Raw genomic sequence first — 20,303 nt, forward strand, 5'->3', positions numbered from 1 at the left:
GCACAAGGTGCAAAATCAGTTCATCCCCCGGAGAAGGAAGGATTCAAAGGGGGGAAAGGGGCCACAGTGGTTGACAAAGGAAGTCAGAGATTGCATAGCATTAAAAAAAAGTATGACAGAGCTAAGGTGAGTGGGAAGACAGATGATTGGGAAATTTTTAAGGAACAACAGAACTTAACTAAAAAGGCAATACGGGGAGAAAAAATGAGGTACGAACGCAAGCTAGCCAGGAATATAAAGGAGGATTGCAAAAGCTTTTTTAGGTATGTGAAGAGAAAGAAGATAGTTAAGAACAATGTTGGGCCCTTGAAGAATGAATTGGGTGAAATTGTTATGGGAAACAGAGAAATGGCAGAAGAATTTAATAAGTACTTTAGATCTGTCTTCACTAGGGAAGACACAAGCAATCTCCCAGATGTATGGATGGGCCAAGGACATAGGGTAACAGAGGAAATGAAACAGATTGACATTAGGAAGGAAACGGTGATGAGTAGACTGATGGGACTGAAGGCTAACAAATCCCCAGGTCCAGATGGTCTGCATCCTAGGGTACTAAAGGAGGTGGCTCTGGAAATTGTGGATGCATTGGTAATCATTTTCCAATGTTCCTTAGATTCAGGATCAGTTCCTGAGGATTGGAGAATGGCTAATGTTATCCCACTTTTTAAGAAAGGAGGGAGGGAGAAAACAGAGAACTATCCTCCTGTCAGCCTAACATCAGTAGTGGGGAAGATGCTAGAGTCCATTACTAAAGGTGAAATAGTGGCATATCTAGATAGCAGTGATAGGATTGGACCGAGCCAGCATGGATTTACCAAGGGCAAATCATGCTTGACTAATCTATTGGAGATTTTCGAGGATGTAACCAGGAAGTCAGACAAGGGAGATCTAGTGGATGTAGTGTACCTCAATTTTCCGAAGGCATTTGATAAGGTCCCACATAGGAGATTAGTGGGTAAAATCAGAGCTCATGGCATTGGGGGGAAGATATTGACATGGATAGAAAACCGGTTGGCAGATAGAAAGCAAAGGGTAGCGGTGAATGGGTGTTTCTCAGAATGGTAGGTGGTGACTAGTGGGGTGCCACAGGGCTCGGTATTGGGACCACAGCTGTTTACAATTTACATCAACGATTTAGATGAAGGCATTGAGAATAACATCAGCAAGTTTGCTGATGATACTAAGCTGGGTGGCAGTGTGACATGTGATGAGGATGTTAGGAGAATTCAGGGTGACTTGGATAGGCTGGGTGAGTGGGCAGATACTTGGCAGATGACGTTTAATGTGAATAAGTGTGAGGTTATCCACTTTGGGAGTAAGAACAGGAAGGCAGATTATTATCTGAACGGTGTAGAGTTAGGTAAGGGAGAAATACAAAGAGATCTAGGAGTCCTTGTTCATCAGTCACTGAAGGTGAATGAGCAAGTGCAGCAGGCAGTGAAGAAAGGTAATGGAATGTTGGCCTTTATTACAAAGGGAATTGAGTACAAGAGCAAGGAAATCCTTTTGCATTTGTACAGGGCCCTGGTGAACCACACCTGGAATACTGTGTACAGTTTTGGTCTCCAGGGTTAAAGAAGGACATCCTGGCTGTAGAGGAAGTACAGCGTAGATTCACGAGGTTAATTCCTGGGATGTCTGGACTGTCTTACGCAGAGAAGTTAGAGAGACTGGGCTTGTACACGCTGGAATTAAGGGGATTGAGAGGGGATCTGATTGCAACATATAAGATTATTAAGGGATTGGACAAGATAGAGGCAGGAAATATGTTCCAGATGCTGGGAGAGTCCAGTACCAGAGGGCATGGTTTAAGAATAAGAGGTAGTTCATTTAGGACAGAGTTAAGGAAAAACTTCTTCTCCCAGAGAGTTGTGGGGGTCTGGAATGCACTGCCTCGGAAGGTAGTGGAGGCCAATTCTCTGGATGCTTTCAAGAAGGAGCTAGATAGGTATCTTATGGATAGGGGAATCAAGGGATATGGGGACAAGGCAGGAACCGGGTATTCATAGTAGATGATCAGCCATGATCTCAGAATGGCAGTGCAGGCTCGAAGGGCCGAATGGTCTACTTCTGCACCTATTGTCTATAAAAACTTGTGTGTATATATATATATATAATATATTCCAGACCAGTTTCTAAATTAGGTCATCTTGTGTGCACAGATTCACTTGCAATCATCCACACAAGTTTGATTATCTTCATACATTGTCTTCACCACAATAAGTAGACTGTGGCACTCACAGCCCATACTTGCATTTGCAGTTTAATTTGGCAATGTACTGGATCATGGCTGGCACTGCACCCTGGCAGGAGTCCACATCTTCGGCAAAGTCTGGGGACAGATTTTCATGGGCGGCATTGTGGAATGTGATGGTGAAATGTCTTTTCTCAGAATGTTGAGCAAGATTTCTCAGAATTTTGTTTCCATGGTATCAGGAAGTTAAAAAAAGTATACTGAAGTAGACAATGGGATCTAAACTGAGACATGATCTGTAACAAGTACTAAATACAAAACTATTAAAGTTTAATGTAAAAGGCGTGCAAATACCTGGCACTGTAGCATTTATTGAAACAATGAAACATTTTCATAAAGATTGAAGGATTCATAATGTTAAAAATGAAGATCATTTAGACATAACATTGGATCACAGATCAGTTCAGCATTCTCAATACTGATAAGTAACGGAGTTATAGATTAGTTGCAGTGCAGTTTCTTGACTCTTTATACATTGTATTCATAACCCAGAACAAGGAGGAAGCTGAAGTACACCTTTATCAAGCATATTCCTGGTTGAACTTTTCTGCGCACCCTGCCTAAAGGTTTGTGTTGGGCATTTTAGAGCTGATTGGTGCCCAAGAGGATACAGTCAACAAAATTAATCGTTGACCATTTTACATTCCAATTCAAAATTAAGATTTGTTTCCTCTGAATGGATTAGATTATTTACATGGGTGACAGATGCAATTATCTTGATTGGTAAAGGGGACAATTTATAATTTTAAACTTGGATGTAAATTGTTTTAAGCTTCTGAATACCACAATCTAGATTTTCTTTGCTTTAAGGTACATTACCTCATAATCAGTTGTAATCTGTACAGCACCATCATATGGCCCTTCAAGTTCTTTTGCAGTCAATTTCATTCTAAACACTGCATAATAACCTGAAGCTAGTATCACCTGCAGACAATACAATATTGTACATATTACACAATACATACATCTTACACATACATTACATACAAATCATCTCAAAAGGCGTAATTCGTAAAACTAATCCTGAGAGAATAGCAACCAAGTAAACAAAGTCATTGATACCTTCTCGAATACAAGTGTGGAGACTATATTACAAACAATCCTGACACTTTCAATAGCAATTTGTTGCATTGATTGAAGTTAAGTATGATCTTCATTAATTATACCTTCTATGTTGTTATGACCTTTAAAAACTATACATAAACAAATTTATCAACATCTCATTACCAAAGCAACTCCCCCAGTCAGAGATATTCATTAATCCCCATCTGCCCTCTCCTCACCTCACCTTCTCTGCTATTTGAAGTTAAATGCTTTTTCACTTTTCCAGTTGACAAGACTCTTCAACCTGAAACATTTCTCTTTCTACAAATGTCAGGTTTGCTTTTCAAAATTAAGAGCATTTTCTATTATGGATTTCCAGCATCTGCACTTCTTTTCAAATTTCCTTCCTTTAGAACCATAGAACACTACAGCACAGTACAGGCCCTTCAGCCCTCCATGTTGTGCCGACCCATATAATCCTTAAAAAAAAGTACTAAACCCACACTACCCCATAACCTTCCATTTTTCTTCCATCCATGTGCCTGTCCAAGAGGCTCTTAAATGTTTTAGCCTCCACCACCATCATTCCAGGCACTCACAACCCTCTGTGTAAAAAACTTACCCCTGATGTCTCCCCTAAACTTCCCTCCCTTAATTTTGTACATATGCCCTCTGGTGTTTGCTATTGGTGCCCTGGGAAACGAGTACTGACTATCCACCCTATCTATGCCTCTCATAATCTTGTAGACCTCTATCAAGTCCCATCTCATTCTTCTATGCTCCAAAGAGAAAAGTCCCAGCTCTGCTAACCTTGCTTCATATGACTTGTTCTCCAATCCAGGCAACATCCTGGTAAATCTCCTCTGCACCCTCTCCATAGCTTCCAAATTTGAAATTTTTTACTGTTGATTCAGTTTGATTTTTAAATATCATTTGTGAGTATAAATAAAATTTAATCCTCCAGTCCTCTGGTACCTCACCTGTTGCCTAGGACGATTTAAGTATCTCTGCTAGAGCCTTTACAACTTCTGCACTTGCCTCCCACAGGGTCTGAGGGAACACTTCGTCCGGACCTGGGTAGTTATCTACCCTAATTTGCTTTGAGTATACACCTGCTCCTCTGCAATCTTTATAGGGTCAATGTAATCAATGTAGTTTTGCCTCACTTCTGTGACTCAGACTGGCTGAGTAAATACAGATGTAAAACATTCATTTAAGATCTTCCCCAACTCTTTTGGCTCCAAACATGGATTATCTTTCTGATCTTCCAGAGGACCAATTTTGTTTCTTGAAATGCTTCTAATCTTAACATCTGTAGAATCTCTTGGATTCTCCCTCACCTTTGCTCCTGGGCCATTCTTTTAGCCCTCATGATTTCTTAAGTTTTCTTTTACATTTTTTATAGTCCATAAACACTACATTTGTTCCAACCTGCCTATATGCGCTATGCACTTACTTTTTTCCGAAATTACACTTACACTTCCGAAATTCTTTCTGTCACCATCAAAATTGGCCTTTCTCTAATCTAGAATCTCAACCCATGGACCAGACTTGCTTTGAAACTAATGGAATTATGGTCACTAGATGCAAAGTGTCTGGGCATTTATCTGTGAGTGCAAAACCTTTTAACTTTAAACTTTTAAAAATACCAAAATATATCTATGAAACCTGCTTAACTATACAAACTAACGCAATAGATGCACAAAGGAGATGCTGTTGATATTACCAAATGCTCATAAATGAACAGAGGATTCCAGTTAATTAGGCCATTGGTTAATTGGGCAGCCATTCATTTGGGACAACTCTCAAATAACAAAAGCTAATCCAGAAAACTACTGGGATTCCCTTCATTTATTTGGAACACTATGCCACTTAATTGAGACAGGAGACTGTTGCTGAAGAGTTTGTAAGTTGCATCAGTCGCATGTACTTGAGCAGCTATTAGACACTACGTTGTGCTTACAGTGAAGTTATTAAATAGCATCAGTCGCATGTACTTGTGTTCACAAAGCAGTAATTTTTGTCACTGATAGATGGTGATACATAAGCAGCAAGACAATTCAGAACTATTTTGCTCAGTGGGGTTTAAAGTATTCAGGCTTGGAGATGCCAGAAACTGCCAGCAGTGAAAATGAAACAATTTCATTATTTCAACAAGTTAGAAACTATGAAGAATTTGAAAGTATTAACAATCCTCTTGAATGTTACAATGAAAAATAAAGATTTGCAGAATGCAATCAAAAGCATAGCATGAAGGCTGTACATTATCTGCACTAGGTGTCTGCACTAATTTGGTTCATTTGCAGTCAATCAAAAGAACATGGCAGTGAAGACTGGATTAATTCCTCTGTGGATAATGATTAGGAACTTTTACAGTTTTATAGCACTGTAGATCTGATAGTGTTCTAATTTGTTCCGTATTTCATTTAAATACATAATTGGTTACACAGTTTGTCTTTTGTTTATACCTTTTTAACTATTTCCATGAAACTTCGGCTAATTGGAGCAGCTGCTTAATTGGGCTGAAATGTGCTGGTGCTGACGTGTAACCATGTCTAAACTGCATGCTCCTTTGTTTTTAAAAAAACAACATACCTTTCCCTGAACAAAAAGAGGGCAGCGGATTCATGCATGGGTAAGTTTTTTTTTGTAAAATAAAAAGTGCCTATAGACAACAGACAATAGGTGCAGAAGTAGACCATTCGGCCCTTCAAGCCTGCACCGCCATTCTGAGATCATGGCTGATCATCTACTATCAATACCCAGTTCCTGCCTTGTCCCCATATCCCTTGATTCCCCTATCCATAAGATACCTATCTAGCTCCTTCTTGAAAGCATCCAGAGAATTGGCCTCCACTGCTTCCGAGGCAGTGCATTCCAGACCCCCCACAACTCTCTGGGAGAAGAAGTTTTTCCTTAACTCTGTCCTAAATGAACTACCTCTTATTCTTAAACCATGCCCTCTGGTACTGGACTCTCCCAACATCTGGAACATATTTCCTGCCTCTATCTTGTCCAATCCCTTAATAATCTTATATGTTGCAATCAGATCCCCTCTCAATCTCCTTAATTCCAGCGTGTACAAGCCCAGTCTCTCTAACCTCTCTGCGTAAGACAGTCTGGACATCCCAGGAATTAACCTTGTGAATCTATGCTGCACTTCCTCTACAGCCAGGATGTCCTTCTTTAACCCTGGAGACCAAAACTGTACACAATATTCCAGGTGTGGTCTCACCAGGGCCCTGTACAAATGCAAAAGGATTTCCTTGCTCTTGTACTCAATTCCCTTTGTAATAGAGGCCAACATTCCATTAGCCTTCTTCACTGCCTGCTGCACTTGCTCATTCACCTTCAGTGACTGATGAACAAGGACTCCTAGATCTCTTTGTATTTCTCCCTTACCTAACTCTACACCGTTCAGATAATAATCTGCCTTCCTGTTCTTACTCCCAAAGTGGATAAACTCACACTTATTCACATTAAACGTCATCTGCCAAGTATCTGCCCACTCACCCAGCCTATCCAAGTCACCCTGAATTCTCCTAACATCCTCATCACATGTCACACTGCCACCCAGCTTAGTATCAACAGCAAACTTGCTGATGTTATTCTCAATGCCTTCATCTAAATCGTTGATGTAAATCGTAAACAGCTGTGGTCCCAATACCGAGCCCTGTGGCACCCCACTAGTCACCACCTGCCATTCCGAGAAACACCCATTCACCGTTACCCTTTGCTTTCTATCTGTTTAGAACTCCTTACCAGAAAAGGTGACAGTGTTTAAGATACTACTTGAAAGACATTTACACAGTCTAGTCATAAAGGTTAATATGTTGGAAATGAAACCTGTTGCAACTTGAAAATATGTTTGAGCTGCAAATTTTATTAAAATCTTTATTCTTAAACCATCCACATGAAGTATTCCAATTAATCCATAAAGGCTAATTAAATATTTTATTCAGTGCATTGGTGTTATTGAAATCAAATTTTGAATGACCCGCAAATTGCCGTGAAAGATTTCAGTTCAAAAATCAAGGTCTGCATTATGTGAACTGAGATAGACATAATTATAGAAATGTATCCGTTTGGATCGTCGGGGTCACCAATGTAGCGATGTACTGCATACAGAGCTAGAGACGACACACAGTCGGTAAGTCGTTTCGAGACTAGTTTATTCAAACTTTGCGGCGCTGGCATTTAATCCCTAGCGCCCGCCCTCTCCGGGTGGAAATGACGTCAGAGGTGCATTACCAAAGTCTCTCCCCTTGCGCTGGCTATTTGTGAGCCGGTTCGCCTGCGCAGAAAGTGGGTTGCCACAGAAACACAGAAAAAGGCCCTTACAGCCTAGTCCAATTCAACCATGATATCAATCTAAATCAAGTCCATTTGCCCATATTAGGCCATAACCCTTTAGTCCTGTCCATATGTCTTGAAGGCTATATATTATAAGCCTCCACCAAATAGTTCCCAATATTTACCACCCTCTATGTGGAAAAACTTAGCAAGATAATCATTAAATTTCTCCCTTCTCACCCTAAATCTGTGCCCTCCAGTTTTAGACTTCTCTGCCTTGGGGAAAAAGCTCTATCTTATGTTCCTTATATGTTCTTAATCTCCATGAGGTCATCCTTCAGTCCCCTACACTCAACCAAGGATGAACCCAGTCTATCTAAACTCTCCTTATAATTACACATCCTGGTGAACCACTTATGTACTCTTTCTTTTGCTACCACATCCCTTCTGTAGTGTGGCCACCACAATCATACACAACATAGTGCAGCCCAACCAATGTTTTATACAATTGCAATATGACATCCCAACACTTATAAGCAATTCCTTGGCCTATGACAGCAAGCATATTAAATGCCTCTTTCACTCTATCGACTTAATATTAGATTAATATAGATTAATTAGGATAAATTAAGTTAATAGTCTAACTTAACATTAGATTATATGAGAACAGAATAAGGATGTGACAAACTAAATCATTTACAAAATGACAGTTTCAGATACACCAGACTTCCAGGATTAGTGTGTTGAAAGGAAATTCATCTTATTTAAATATAACATAACAAAAAAAATCATTCTGAATGATAATTTCATAAAACAACAAAAACATAGATATTCTTTAAAACAGACCAAAAGGGTGTAGGCTGAAGCTACAGCTTATTACGCCCACCCCTCTTACTTATACAAAAACGTATCCGGTGTCAATCTTCACATCAAAACAAAAAAATTCATAATCTTTTAATGCAAAAATCCAATTCCAAGTATCATTTATTTATATTGCTCCCATTCATTTTAAATACATGTATTTTATATTTGTTCATTAAATTAATTTTAAATAATTTTTTAAACTTGTTAAGTGTGGTGCATGTTTTTAAATTCTCAAAACTGTTCCACAGATTCACCCCTCTGACTGAAATATAATTTTTTTTTACATTTGTTCTTATCCTTTGTTTTTAAAATATACATGTTCCTCTCAAATCACGGTTGACTTTCTCTCATTTTAAACAACCTTTGGATACTTCATGGTAACTGTCCATTTTTTACTTTATACATAATTTGTATTATTTTAAAATTTGAACTGGGGTGTTGCTGAAATTGGGCCATGTTGGGCTAAAATTCCTAATTGGCAGAAATTAGTTTTCAGCTATGGTGTACCTAATCTTTGTGGCCAGTATTGGATGCTATGATCAAAAATTACCTTTGCTTGAACACAATCCCTTGGGTGAGGATCCATTAATAATTCATCTTAGTTATGAACATTTAAAAAAGTGTAGAACATTAAACATTAAAAGCCTCTGGTAATATCACTTCAGGAAAAATTTAATGAAATCTTAAGTAATTCTACTGAAACTGTACATGAACACAAAGAAGAAAGCTTGCCAAAATAATCCACTAGCATTTAAGAAATCAGCATGTAGAATCAAAAAAGACTTACAGAAGACTGTTCCGTTGAAGATAACTTTTCTAAATCAGCTAGGCTGGAAACTATTGTGGTTTTGTTGCCTTTCTCTACAATCAGAAGCTCAATGCTAAGGCCATCACCTACTACATACCAGGCTTTCACTGCCAGCTAAGGAGAGAAAAAGAAACATCACAATCAGTAGATATTATGAAATATTGCCTCAGAGATATTGCAGAATTAAGTCACGTTCCAAAGGTGGCATATTACCTCAATTGGATTGCTGTTCATTATGATAAAAATAATATTCCCCTCCTCTATGGCACTCAAAACACCAAAGTCTATGATGCGCTCCTCTAAACTTGGAGGAAGTACAAAGTACTGTAAAATTAAAAGAATCCCATTAGAGTTACAACATGCAACTTTAAGATTAAATCAAGACAAATTGCTTAGTCAAATTAAACATTTCATTTAAAATTATTTAAACACTATGGATTCTGAAGCAAACTTTAAATCAAGTCACTCCTTCTACATGATAATGATTGCAATCACTCTCTATGCAAATAGTGTATGTTTCAAAGGTAAAACTTTAGCCATAGGTTCACCATGGATGCGATTAAATGATGCTTGACTTTTCGCAACTAATATGATTTGAGGCACTGAATTTATAGGGTTTGCATCATATAGCATGGCAAAAAGGCTCTTCAGTCAACCATATCCAAGCTGGCACTACACCTTCTGGCTATAGACATGCACAACAAGGGGTAAAGCTTCTCACCATCAACTCAGCCCCTTATGTTATTCTGATCATCTCTCAGCCTTTATTGCTCCAAAGAAATCCAACCTAGAACTTTTAAAGTGAAAGCATCTTATCACAGCAAGATACCTGGTGTATCTCAACAGGAACCCCACCCCATACATTTTTCTTAACGTCTGGAAACCAAATCTACACACAGCCATGGCTTATCTAACTGTCTCTATAGTTTAACCATAATTGGTAAATAAGTAGTTGTTTAACCACAACTACTTCTCTGATGATCTATGCATCATTAATAAAGTGTCCCATTTGTCTTCTTAACTTCTCTGATAATCCCTGCCTCTCCTCATGCAGATTAATATCGTTCCTTGGAATTTTCTCCAATAATTTCCTTACTGCTGACTTTTGCCTACAATTGCATATCTGGTTTATCTTTGCTGCTCTTTGTGAAAAGATACCAGATTGACTTTTCTTCAGTCATCCAGCACCTCTGCTGTGGCCACGGCATGAAGTTCTGTTACAGCTCATGTACAGTCCTCCCTTATATTTCCTCAGCAACCAAGGATACATCTGATCAGGTCCCGAACTTTACTCACTTTCAAGCATGCTAAGAAATCTATCTTTGTTTTTATTAGTCATTTATGTTAGAACTCCACAAGCCCCCTCCTAAACTTCCTAACTGCAATGCCCTTCTCCAAAGTGAATACAGTCAAAAAGGTATTCATTTAAGCCCTTTCCTATATTCTCTGCCAGTGCCCACGGTGTAGTTGTGTCCACACCTGGACTTTGGAACAAGAGGTCTCAGTTTCGAATCTGGCTGGCTCCTGGCATGCTTTCCATCCGTGCTGAGTTGAGTGTTGAGCTAACAACTTGGCCTTGTGAAACAGACAATGCTAACAAAACAGCAAAGTTGCCGCCTGATGCACCAAACAAGGCGCAGGGAGGAAGCTTACTCTATACACGCAGCTTTGTTTCCTAATAAACTTTACTTTCCCTGGTTATTCGTGCATTCTCAATATCAAAATGTTTTTGGGAATTTTCTTAATCTTTCCCACTAGTGTCATTTCATACCTCTTTGCCCTTCTAAGTGCTTTAAGTACCTTCCACAATGTAGGAGCTTGGCCATTTTCAGTTCTCCATAACTGTTTTATTTCCCCTTATCCCATAGAACTCCTTAGAGTTGTAACCCAGCTCTTAATGTTTTTATGTATGCTTATGTGCAACACATGCAGTCTATACAGGTGAGCACATAACGTTAGAGACAGAAAATGAACACAGCAATAACTGCAAAATATCCCCTAGATGAAAATATAAAACTGATATCTACCAGCTTGTGAAAGGTTATCAAACTCTAATACCATCTTTTGAACAAAAAAAAGAAATAGACATTAAAATTGAACTTTCAAAGAGTTCCATTAAAAATGTTCAAACAAAAGCACTTTCAAAACTAACTTTCAGTTTGGATTCTTAAATTGTGTGGAACAGAAAACTTGACTGGTGTATGTAATGTAAAATCCATATAATAGTATATAAATGGATTCTGGCTGGTTTTGTTAAATGAACTTCATTTAAAAAAATCACTTCACATTTTCACACGGAAAATTTATTTCATTTGTGTACTTACATCTAAAAACCCTGTATAGGCTCGCACAGGTAGATGGAATTTTGATGCATTTGTAATCAGCAGGATGTTGCTGTCAATATGAATGGAGGAAGTGGTTGCCACGAAAAGGAGAGAGAATATATAGAGTGCTTTGTGTGGCGGAACAGAAACTGGTGTGCTGAAGTTTTTAATCTGTAACAAAAGGAAAATAGGTCATAGTTTAAACATTGTATAAAATAAATGTTCTTGAATTAGACTACTGGCAAGGCCTCAATTATTTGCTATCTCTAATTGTTACGAAGTTGGTGCTGGTCCAAAGCGACCATCAATCACTGCGTTTCCTAGAGTCTGAGGTCCAAGACTATGACTGACAATACATACCTGTGGGAGGGTGAGTGACTTGGGGGGGAAAAGAAAACTGAAATTGATGTCCCACTTGCCTGATACTGTGTCCACTTGGGCTGTACAGATATCAAATCTGACTGATTTTGAGTAAAATTTGGAGAAATTCTGCACTGTATTGTATAGGTGATGAATGCCGCAGCTAAGTATTACTTGTCTAAAAAGAAATAGTACGTAAGGAGTGGACCAAACAAGTGAACTAGTTTGGCTGTCAAACCTCCTTGACATACTATTGAAATACTTCCTTGAAATACTATTGGAACTGCAGTCATCCAACTTTTGTAAATTGCAGCAAGGTAGTTTTCAGTAATTAGATAAATCACTAAGAAAATACCTATCCTCTGACCAGCAGCTGCAGCTTATTCAGTTATGTTATCTACAACAGCAATTCCCAAAAAAGCTTTGAGCAATTCAGTAATACTAATATGCGAAAATCAAAGGATGGCGATTATGTGTATGGTCATGCACTTTGGTAGAAGAAATGAAACGGATGATTATTTACTAAATGGAGAGAAAATACAAAAAACTGAGGCACAAAGGGACTTGGGAGTCGTTGTGCAGGATTCCCTAAAGGTTCCTAATTCCTAAAGGTTAATTTGCAGGTTGAGTCTGTGGTGAGGAAGGCAAATGCAATGTTAGCATTCATTTCAAGAGGACTAGTATGTAATAGCAAGGATGTAATGTTGAAACTTTATAAAGCATAGGTGAGATCTCATTTGGAGTATTGCAAGCAAGTTTGGGCCACTTATCTTAGAAAGGATGTGCTGAAGCTGGAGAGGGTTCAAAGGAGATTCATGAAAATGATTCCAGGATTGAATGGCTTGTTATAATAAGAGCATTTGATGACTCTGGGCCTGTATTTATTAGATTGTAGAAGAATGAGGGGTGACCTCATTGAAACTTAAAAACGGTGAAAGGCCTTGATAGACTGGATGTGGAGAGGATGTTTCCTATACTAGGGGATCTATGACAAGAGGACACAACCTCAGAATAGAGGGGCGTCCTTTTAGAACAGAGATGAGGAGGATTTATTTAGCCAGAGAGTGGTGACTCTGGAATTCTTTGCCACAGGCAGCTGTGGAGGCCAAGTCTTTAGGTATATTTAAGTCAGAGGTTGATGAATTCTTGATTGGTCAGGGCATGAAGAGATATGGGGAGAAGGTAGGATATTGGAGCTAAGACGAACATTGGATCAGCCATGATGAAACTGAGAAGCAGACTTGATGGACCAAATGGCCTAATTCTGCACCTATATCTAATCGTCCTATCGAAAATTAAAGGATGATGATTAGACTTTCTTATCAGAGAAAGACATTGTCTACAATCATGTGATATAAATGTTTTATGCTGCAAATTTCAGAACATCACCTTGCACATGTTACATGTGGCATGGGCGCTCAGTATTTGAAAAGCTATTGTGCAATCAACAACACACAAATGGAAATGTTCCATTCCCAACATAAAGGGTCACTGAAGCGGCAGCTGAAGATAGCAGGTCGCATCCAGCAGAAAGTTGCAAGGTAATATGAGAACAAACATCTGATGCTCTGATGACTGGCCAATTTATTATGGTATTAATACCATATTATCAAATGTTATTTTGGCATCAAGGACTATTGCTCTCTCTTCACTTCACACATTTAGCTTTTTATAACCATGCCTAAGTCAAGACTAATTCTGAAATTCAACAATTTACTGCTGGGAAAAAAAAAGGTAAACACATACAAACACTTACCTTGAACATTGTCTTTGCATCCTCCGGCAAAGAAACATTGTGTATAATAATTGGAAAATTGAATGTATTTGTTAGATATATTGGCCTCTCCACGGGTTCTGTTGGACTGTCCCTGATATGAAAGAGTGTTGCTGCATGATCATATCCTAAGTACCTGTGAATCACAAAGAGTGTCACATTTTTCCTTGTGGCCTTGGTTTTACTGTCAGCCAAATCTTGGAAGGGATTTTCAATTTAATAGAAAATGCTTAAAACAAAATAAAATTATCCTATAGTTTAGCACTGAGTAACATAACAGATGACAATCTGGTGCCAGTTTTAATCGAAACTCTGTTTGTCATTGTAATTATAAGATATCTTACAATGATTTGGAGAAGGCATGTGATGGCATGGGGGTTGGAGAGAATGAGGGCTAACGTGTACAGTGCTAAGTCTAATCTTTGCATCAGTGTTATGCCTCCAAAAAGAAAGCTTGAAATAAAAAAAACGATGTGTGTTATGTGATGATGAAAATACAAGATTGTTGCAAATTTCCTTTAGCTCTTTCTGGGTTTGGACTCAGTGTATGAAGGTATAGAAACACAAACCATTTTTCTAATACCTAGTTAAAGTGTAGTGACTGTAGTTATGCTGAAAGAGCACCTGTCAAGTTGCATATCAACTTCCACTGTCAGGTACTTTCATTCATGGGAGTATGGGCTCTTCAGCCCAGTTCAGCCATACCAACTGTGATGCCTATCCACATTAATCCCATTGCCCACATTAGTCCTGTATCCCTCTACTATTCCTATTCAATTACATGTCCAATTGCACTTTAAATGCTGCAAATTCATCGAACAGTTCTAAATAATTCAATACCAATTTAATTAAGACATTAATACCTTAGCAAACTGTACTCTTTGCCAAGTTTGCTGAAAAAAAGTGTGCCAGTTCTCCCAGTTGAAATTTACATATGCTCTCAGGAGCAGAGATGGCAAGATTTATGGAGAAAGAATGGCAAGAATGGAATTCAGATTGGACACAAGCGTAATGTGTCAAAGAAAATAATCTTCCAAAGTACTACAGTAGCACATGCAAAATGTTTTTGGCATAATAAAAGCTCAAAGTAATTTGCAGGAAGTCAACCAGACAAAAATTGACAGAGCTGAAAGTGGAGATAAAAGGATAGCTGACCAAACACTTGTACTTTGACAGCCATCTTTGAACATCTGAAAGAAAGGGTGTCGGGTCACAGGAAGAAGGAAACTAGACAGATAAAAGTATGACTAGCAATAGTGTGGCATAGGGGCTGTATTATAGAGATAAACTGGATGAACACGGTCTTGAAAGATAGGATTCAAGATTTTTTTTTTAATCATGCTTCAGTGAGTGTAAGAGAAAAAATACAATTGTTACTTCTGATCCATCGCAGCATGATAAAAACACGGTAAGTATAAATAACAAAAAATATAAATATGAAAGCAATCTTATAAACATACTGTACAATTAACTGTTGAGTGTGGCCGAACGTACACAAGAATAGCTTACAGTGCCATGTAAAAGTATTCAGTCCGCAACAATTTGCTCACATAAATCAGTATTACAATCAGGGATTTTGATCAATTTAACTGAGAGCTTTTACTTGTGAATCACATGCTCATTTTTTCACAGCACAACCAAAAAAATCCCAAGTGTAAAGCATGAAAAAAAAACTGAGAACTGAAATGTCAGCAGTTCAAAGTATTCATCCCACTTTGCTCAGTGCTTAGTTGAACTACGTCTTGCAGCTATTATAGCCAATAGTCTTTTTGGTTTGCACAACATAATGGAGCAAGATTTGTCTATTCCTCCTCGCAAATTTGTTCAAGATGTGCGACATTAGTTTAGGAGTGGCAGTGGATGTTTGACTGGTTTAAGACCACTGACTGGATCTCTCAAGGACATCGATTTTCTCCATTTGAAGCCACTCTATGGTTGCTCTGGCAGTGTGCTTCCCATCATTGTCCTGATGAAAGACAAACTCCCTCTCAAATTTAAGCTTTCTGGCAGAGGCTAGCACGCTTTTTATCCAGGATCTCTCTGTACTTATCTTCCCATCAATCCTGACCAGATTTCCAGTTCTTACAGCTGAAATGCATCCCTATAGCACATTACTACCTCTACTATACTTTACAGTGGGGATGGTGTTATCTGGTTGGCACGCAGGATTTGATTTATGCCACATGCACTACTTAATGTTGAGGCCAAGTTCCACTAGAGTCTCATTGGCACAAGACCTTCTTCCACATCTTCACAGCATCTTCTAAGTGATGCTTTGCAAAGGCTTTATGGGTAAGGATAAGATTTTTTTTAAATAAAGTGGTAAATGTAAATCTAGTGCTGCACATCAGACTGGATATCTGGTCGGGATTGATGGAAAGGTGAGTGTTGCTAAAAAGAGAGATCTTGGATAAAAACCTGCTGGTCTCTGCCAGAAAGCTTAAACTAGGGAGGAAGCTGGTCTTTCAGCAGGACGACCTAAAGCACCCTGCTAGAGCAACCATGGAGTGGCTTCAAATGAAGAAAATTGATATCCTTGGTTAGCCAGTCAGAGTGGTGACCTTAAATTGATCGAACATCTCCAGCAAAATCTCAAGCCTGCTGTTTACTGCCACTTCCCAACTAACCTGACACAGCTTGAGCAATTTTACAAGGAGGAATGGGCAAATCTTCCTCCATCATGTTGTGCAAAACTACTAGAGACCTATCCAAAAAGACTACTGGCTGTAATAGTGGTGCTGACATTTCAGTTTTTGATTTTTTAGTTTTTCCTTCTTTACAATTTTCCTTGCTTTTTGGATTCTACTGTGGAAAAAGGTGGCAGGGTAGAGATACATCTCTAACTTAAGGAGGTGTAAGGCTCTCCTTCCTTCTGCTAGCCTGCAGGTCACCCTTGGATAAAGTGTAGCACCTGCTTAAACCCCAGCTCATGTGAAACCATGGTGGATGATTGTATGAGCAGCTGGTATGTATCACAAGTCCTGGTTATGCCACCACTGATGCCAGGCAGATAATGAATGACGTCACCCATCTTGTAAAGACACTGCCCAGAAGGCAGCAATGGCAAACCACTTCTGTTAAAAAAAAGCTGCCAAGAACAATCATGGTCATGGAAAGACTATCCTCGCCCACGTCATACAACAAGGCACATAATGAAAATATGAAAAAAAAGGAACATGTGATGCACAAACAAAAATTTGCAGTTACATTGATCAAAATCCCTGGCTGTAATACTAATTTATATGAACAAAGGGTTGGGGGCTAAATATTTTTATAAGGCACTGTATATACATAGACTGATGGTATGTACATAAAGCGATGTCAGGTACAGGAGCACTTCAATGTAACAATGCTGCAAAGCTTTAAAAGAAATAATATCTTGATACCAAGGAAGATGTTCATAGGGAGTACTAGACTAATGAGATTCAGAAATCAGAATACAAAAGAATTCCAGAGACAAAGTTATGCAAAGCATTCAAGGTGTTCAGGGAAAATGTGCTTTTTAATTTAGTTTATCACTTCTTCCCCCAAATAAACAAGATTACCTACTTCTCAACACTTCTTTTCTTTTTGAGAAACAGCCTGCAAAATTTCATCCAAAGCTATTAGCTGCTTTCAAAGACCGTAAAACTTCAGACCAGCAACTGTTCCAGAGACTCCAGAGAATGTTAAGTGCCATCTAAGTGATGTTTGCACATTTTGCCATTCTGCCCTTGACCTATTGCTTTCCCCCCAGGAACTCCAGTTTCCCTTCACGTGCTTGTTGGCAGTTCGTTTCTATTACAAGCCATCCCCAGTGCAAGTGAATGACAGAAAAATTGACAAGAGGGTGTTTGGATAGGGCAAAGAGTTGTTGTTAAGGCAGTGGGTGGGGGTAAATGAATTGATTAGTGAAGATAGGTTTTGATAATCTCTCCATGTGAACCATAAATTTTCCATTTTTGGCAGATGGCAGAGTCCAGATTGGATAATTCCACTCTTTCTTTCTAGGAAACATTGGTCTTGAACCGATGAATTCTTCCCACAGCTCAACAGTGAAAGGGATTCAAAGCAGTTCCTTGTCCACATTTCAATAAAGGTACCCCATTCAAGGCTTATTGAGAAAGTAAGGAGGCATGGGAACCAAGTGGACAATGCTTTGTGGATCCAGAACTGGCTTGCCCACAGAAGGCAAAAAGTGGTTGTAGACAGGTCATATTCTGCATGCAGGTTGATGACCAGTGTGTGCCTCAGGGACTGGGACCCCTTCTCTTTGTGATTTTTATAAATAACCTGGATGAGGAAGTGGAGGGATGGGTTAGTAAATTTGCTGATGACACAAAGGTTGGGGGTGTTGTGGATAGTGTGGAGGGCTGTCAGAGGTTACAGCGGGACATTGATAGGATGCAAAACTGGGCTGAGAAGTGGCAGATGGAGTTCAACCCAGTTAAGTGTGAGGTGGTTCATTTTGGTAGGTCAATTATGATGGCAGAATAAATGGTAGGACACAGCAATGTGGAGGTTCAGAGGGATCTTGGGGTCCGAGTCCATAGGACACTCAAAGCAGCTGCATAGGTTGACTCTGTGGTTAAGAAGGCATATGGTGCATTGGCCTTCATCAACCGTGGGATTGAGTTTAAAAGCTGAGAAGTAATGTTACAGCTATATAGGACCCTAGTCAGACCCCAATTGTAGTACTGTACTCAGTTCTGGTCACCTCACTACAGGAAGGGCATGGAAACCATAGCAAGGGTGCAGAGGAGATTGACAAGATTGTTGCCTGGATTGGGGAGCATGCCTTATGAAAACATTTTGAGTGAACTTGGCCTTTTCTCCTTGGAGCGACAGAGGATGAGAGGTCCTGACGAAGGGTCTCGGCCCGAAACGTCGACAGGGCTTCTCCTTATAGATGCTGCCTGGCCTGCTGTGTTCCACCAGCATTTTGTGTGTGTTGTTGGAGGATGAGAGGTGACCTGATAGAGGTGTATAAGATGATGAGTGGCATTGATCATGTGGATAGTCAGAGGCTTTTTCCCTGGGCTGAAAAAGCTGCCACAAGAGGGCACAGGTTTAAGGTGCTGGGGAGTAGGTACAGAGATGTCAGGGTTAAGTGTTGTTGTTGTTGTTGTTGTTTTTTTTTTTTTTACGCAGAGTGGTGAGTGCGTGGAATGGGCTGCCGGCAACGGTGGTGGAGACAGATACGATAGGGTCTTTTAAGAGACTTTTGGATAGGCACAACTTTGTGGGCTGAAGGGCCTGTATTGTGCTGTAGGCTTTCTATGTTCCTGTGTTCTACTACTGAGCTTTGTAAAATTTGCTTTCCTTAATTTTATTTTCTATTTTTATTCAGGGTATGAAGAATAAAGGCATGAAAGACACCCAGGAAAACAAGTGAACAGGAAAAATTGAATGCAAAAAAGTGTAAATGAAGGGTTGAATCGTAAAGATGTGTGATGACAGTTAGCTCCCAACTACCCTGCAGCAGTTTTTGTGATTTGAAGATCAACCCATATTGTGAGGAGCTGAATTCTCCAAATGCTCCTGAAAACTGCTTGGATAGCTGGAACCCCACGATGGCCACTACTCTCCTGGCTGGTGGCATGGGTCAGTGTATGAACAATAGTGCACAATATTTTGTAATAATTGATGTTTTTTCATGTATTTCACATTACCAGGCTTTTATTAAATATAAAGTGTAGGTAATTCCTGGAAGCACTCAGGTCCTGCAACTTGGCCAGCACAGATTGCGTGGGCTGAAATGCCCATTTCTGTGCTGCATGCCTCTGACTTTGTAACTTCTATCACCTCCAATGACATTCCACTACCATCTTCCCCTCTCAACCCTGTCGTTCAGCTTTCCAAAGGAAATTTTACTCCCTTGGATCCCAAGATGAACTTGCCACATAACAAACCGTCCTCAGGAGTTCCCATTAAGTTGTCAGTTATTTTCCCTCTCATGGAACTTCAAGGAGAGACAGCATTTGTCCTATTCACTTCTCTGCACCATCTAGGAACCTATATCAGCCTTTCAGATGCAGCAGTATGCAATACTCAAGTTTCCTCCATCTTGGAGAAATCAAATGTACTGTGGCTGACTGACTTGTAAAATATCGCCATTCAGTTTGCCAAGAAGACACTGAGCTTCCAGCCACTTCAATTCTCTACCCCATTCACATGGTCTTATGCTTCTACACTGCACAAACAATGTTCAACATAAGCTCAAGGATTAGCTCCTCATCGTTTGGCAGAGTACATTACAGCCCTTGCACATAAACAAAATGCATATACCGGTAAATGCTTTGTTCTGCTTCAACCTGTTTCAAACCTTTCTCCTTTCTACCTTGTTTTTCTTTTTAAACCAATGGTGACAAATCTGGTTAACAGCCTTTCAGATATTTCTTCTTCTCTCCTTCCTATTCCTCTGCAGCTTAAAACCCTGCAGAGGTCTGATGATGAATATTGTCCATTTTTCTCTGCTGACTAACGTTTCACCCAATGAGTGCTTCCAGCTTTTTGCCCGTGTTTTGGATTTCCACCATAATTTTGGTTTTGTTCCAATTAACTGAAAATTTCTTTTTAAAGTATGAATAATCCACTTTTACT

At 39.3% G+C, this 20,303-nt stretch overlaps 1 protein-coding gene across 1 annotated transcript in view; it reads right to left on the bottom strand.

The window, feature by feature from the left end:
* tmem131 (transmembrane protein 131) overlaps nt 1-20,303 on the bottom strand; it is a 194,419-nt gene that overhangs the window by 56,643 nt on the left and 117,473 nt on the right. The window contains exons 14-18 of the mRNA XM_073044097.1: nt 13,704-13,857; nt 11,588-11,758; nt 9,477-9,587; nt 9,243-9,377; nt 3,074-3,178 (exon numbers count right to left, since the gene is read on the bottom strand). Coding sequence (XP_072900198.1) covers nt 3,074-3,178; nt 9,243-9,377; nt 9,477-9,587; nt 11,588-11,758; nt 13,704-13,857 — 676 coding nt within the window. The remainder of the gene's footprint in view (nt 1-3,073; nt 3,179-9,242; nt 9,378-9,476; nt 9,588-11,587; nt 11,759-13,703; nt 13,858-20,303) is intronic.

The sequence above is a fragment of the Hemitrygon akajei genome, chromosome 4, assembly GCF_048418815.1.
Source record: "Hemitrygon akajei chromosome 4, sHemAka1.3, whole genome shotgun sequence".
In the NCBI taxonomy this organism is placed as follows: Eukaryota; Metazoa; Chordata; class Chondrichthyes; order Myliobatiformes; family Dasyatidae; genus Hemitrygon; species Hemitrygon akajei.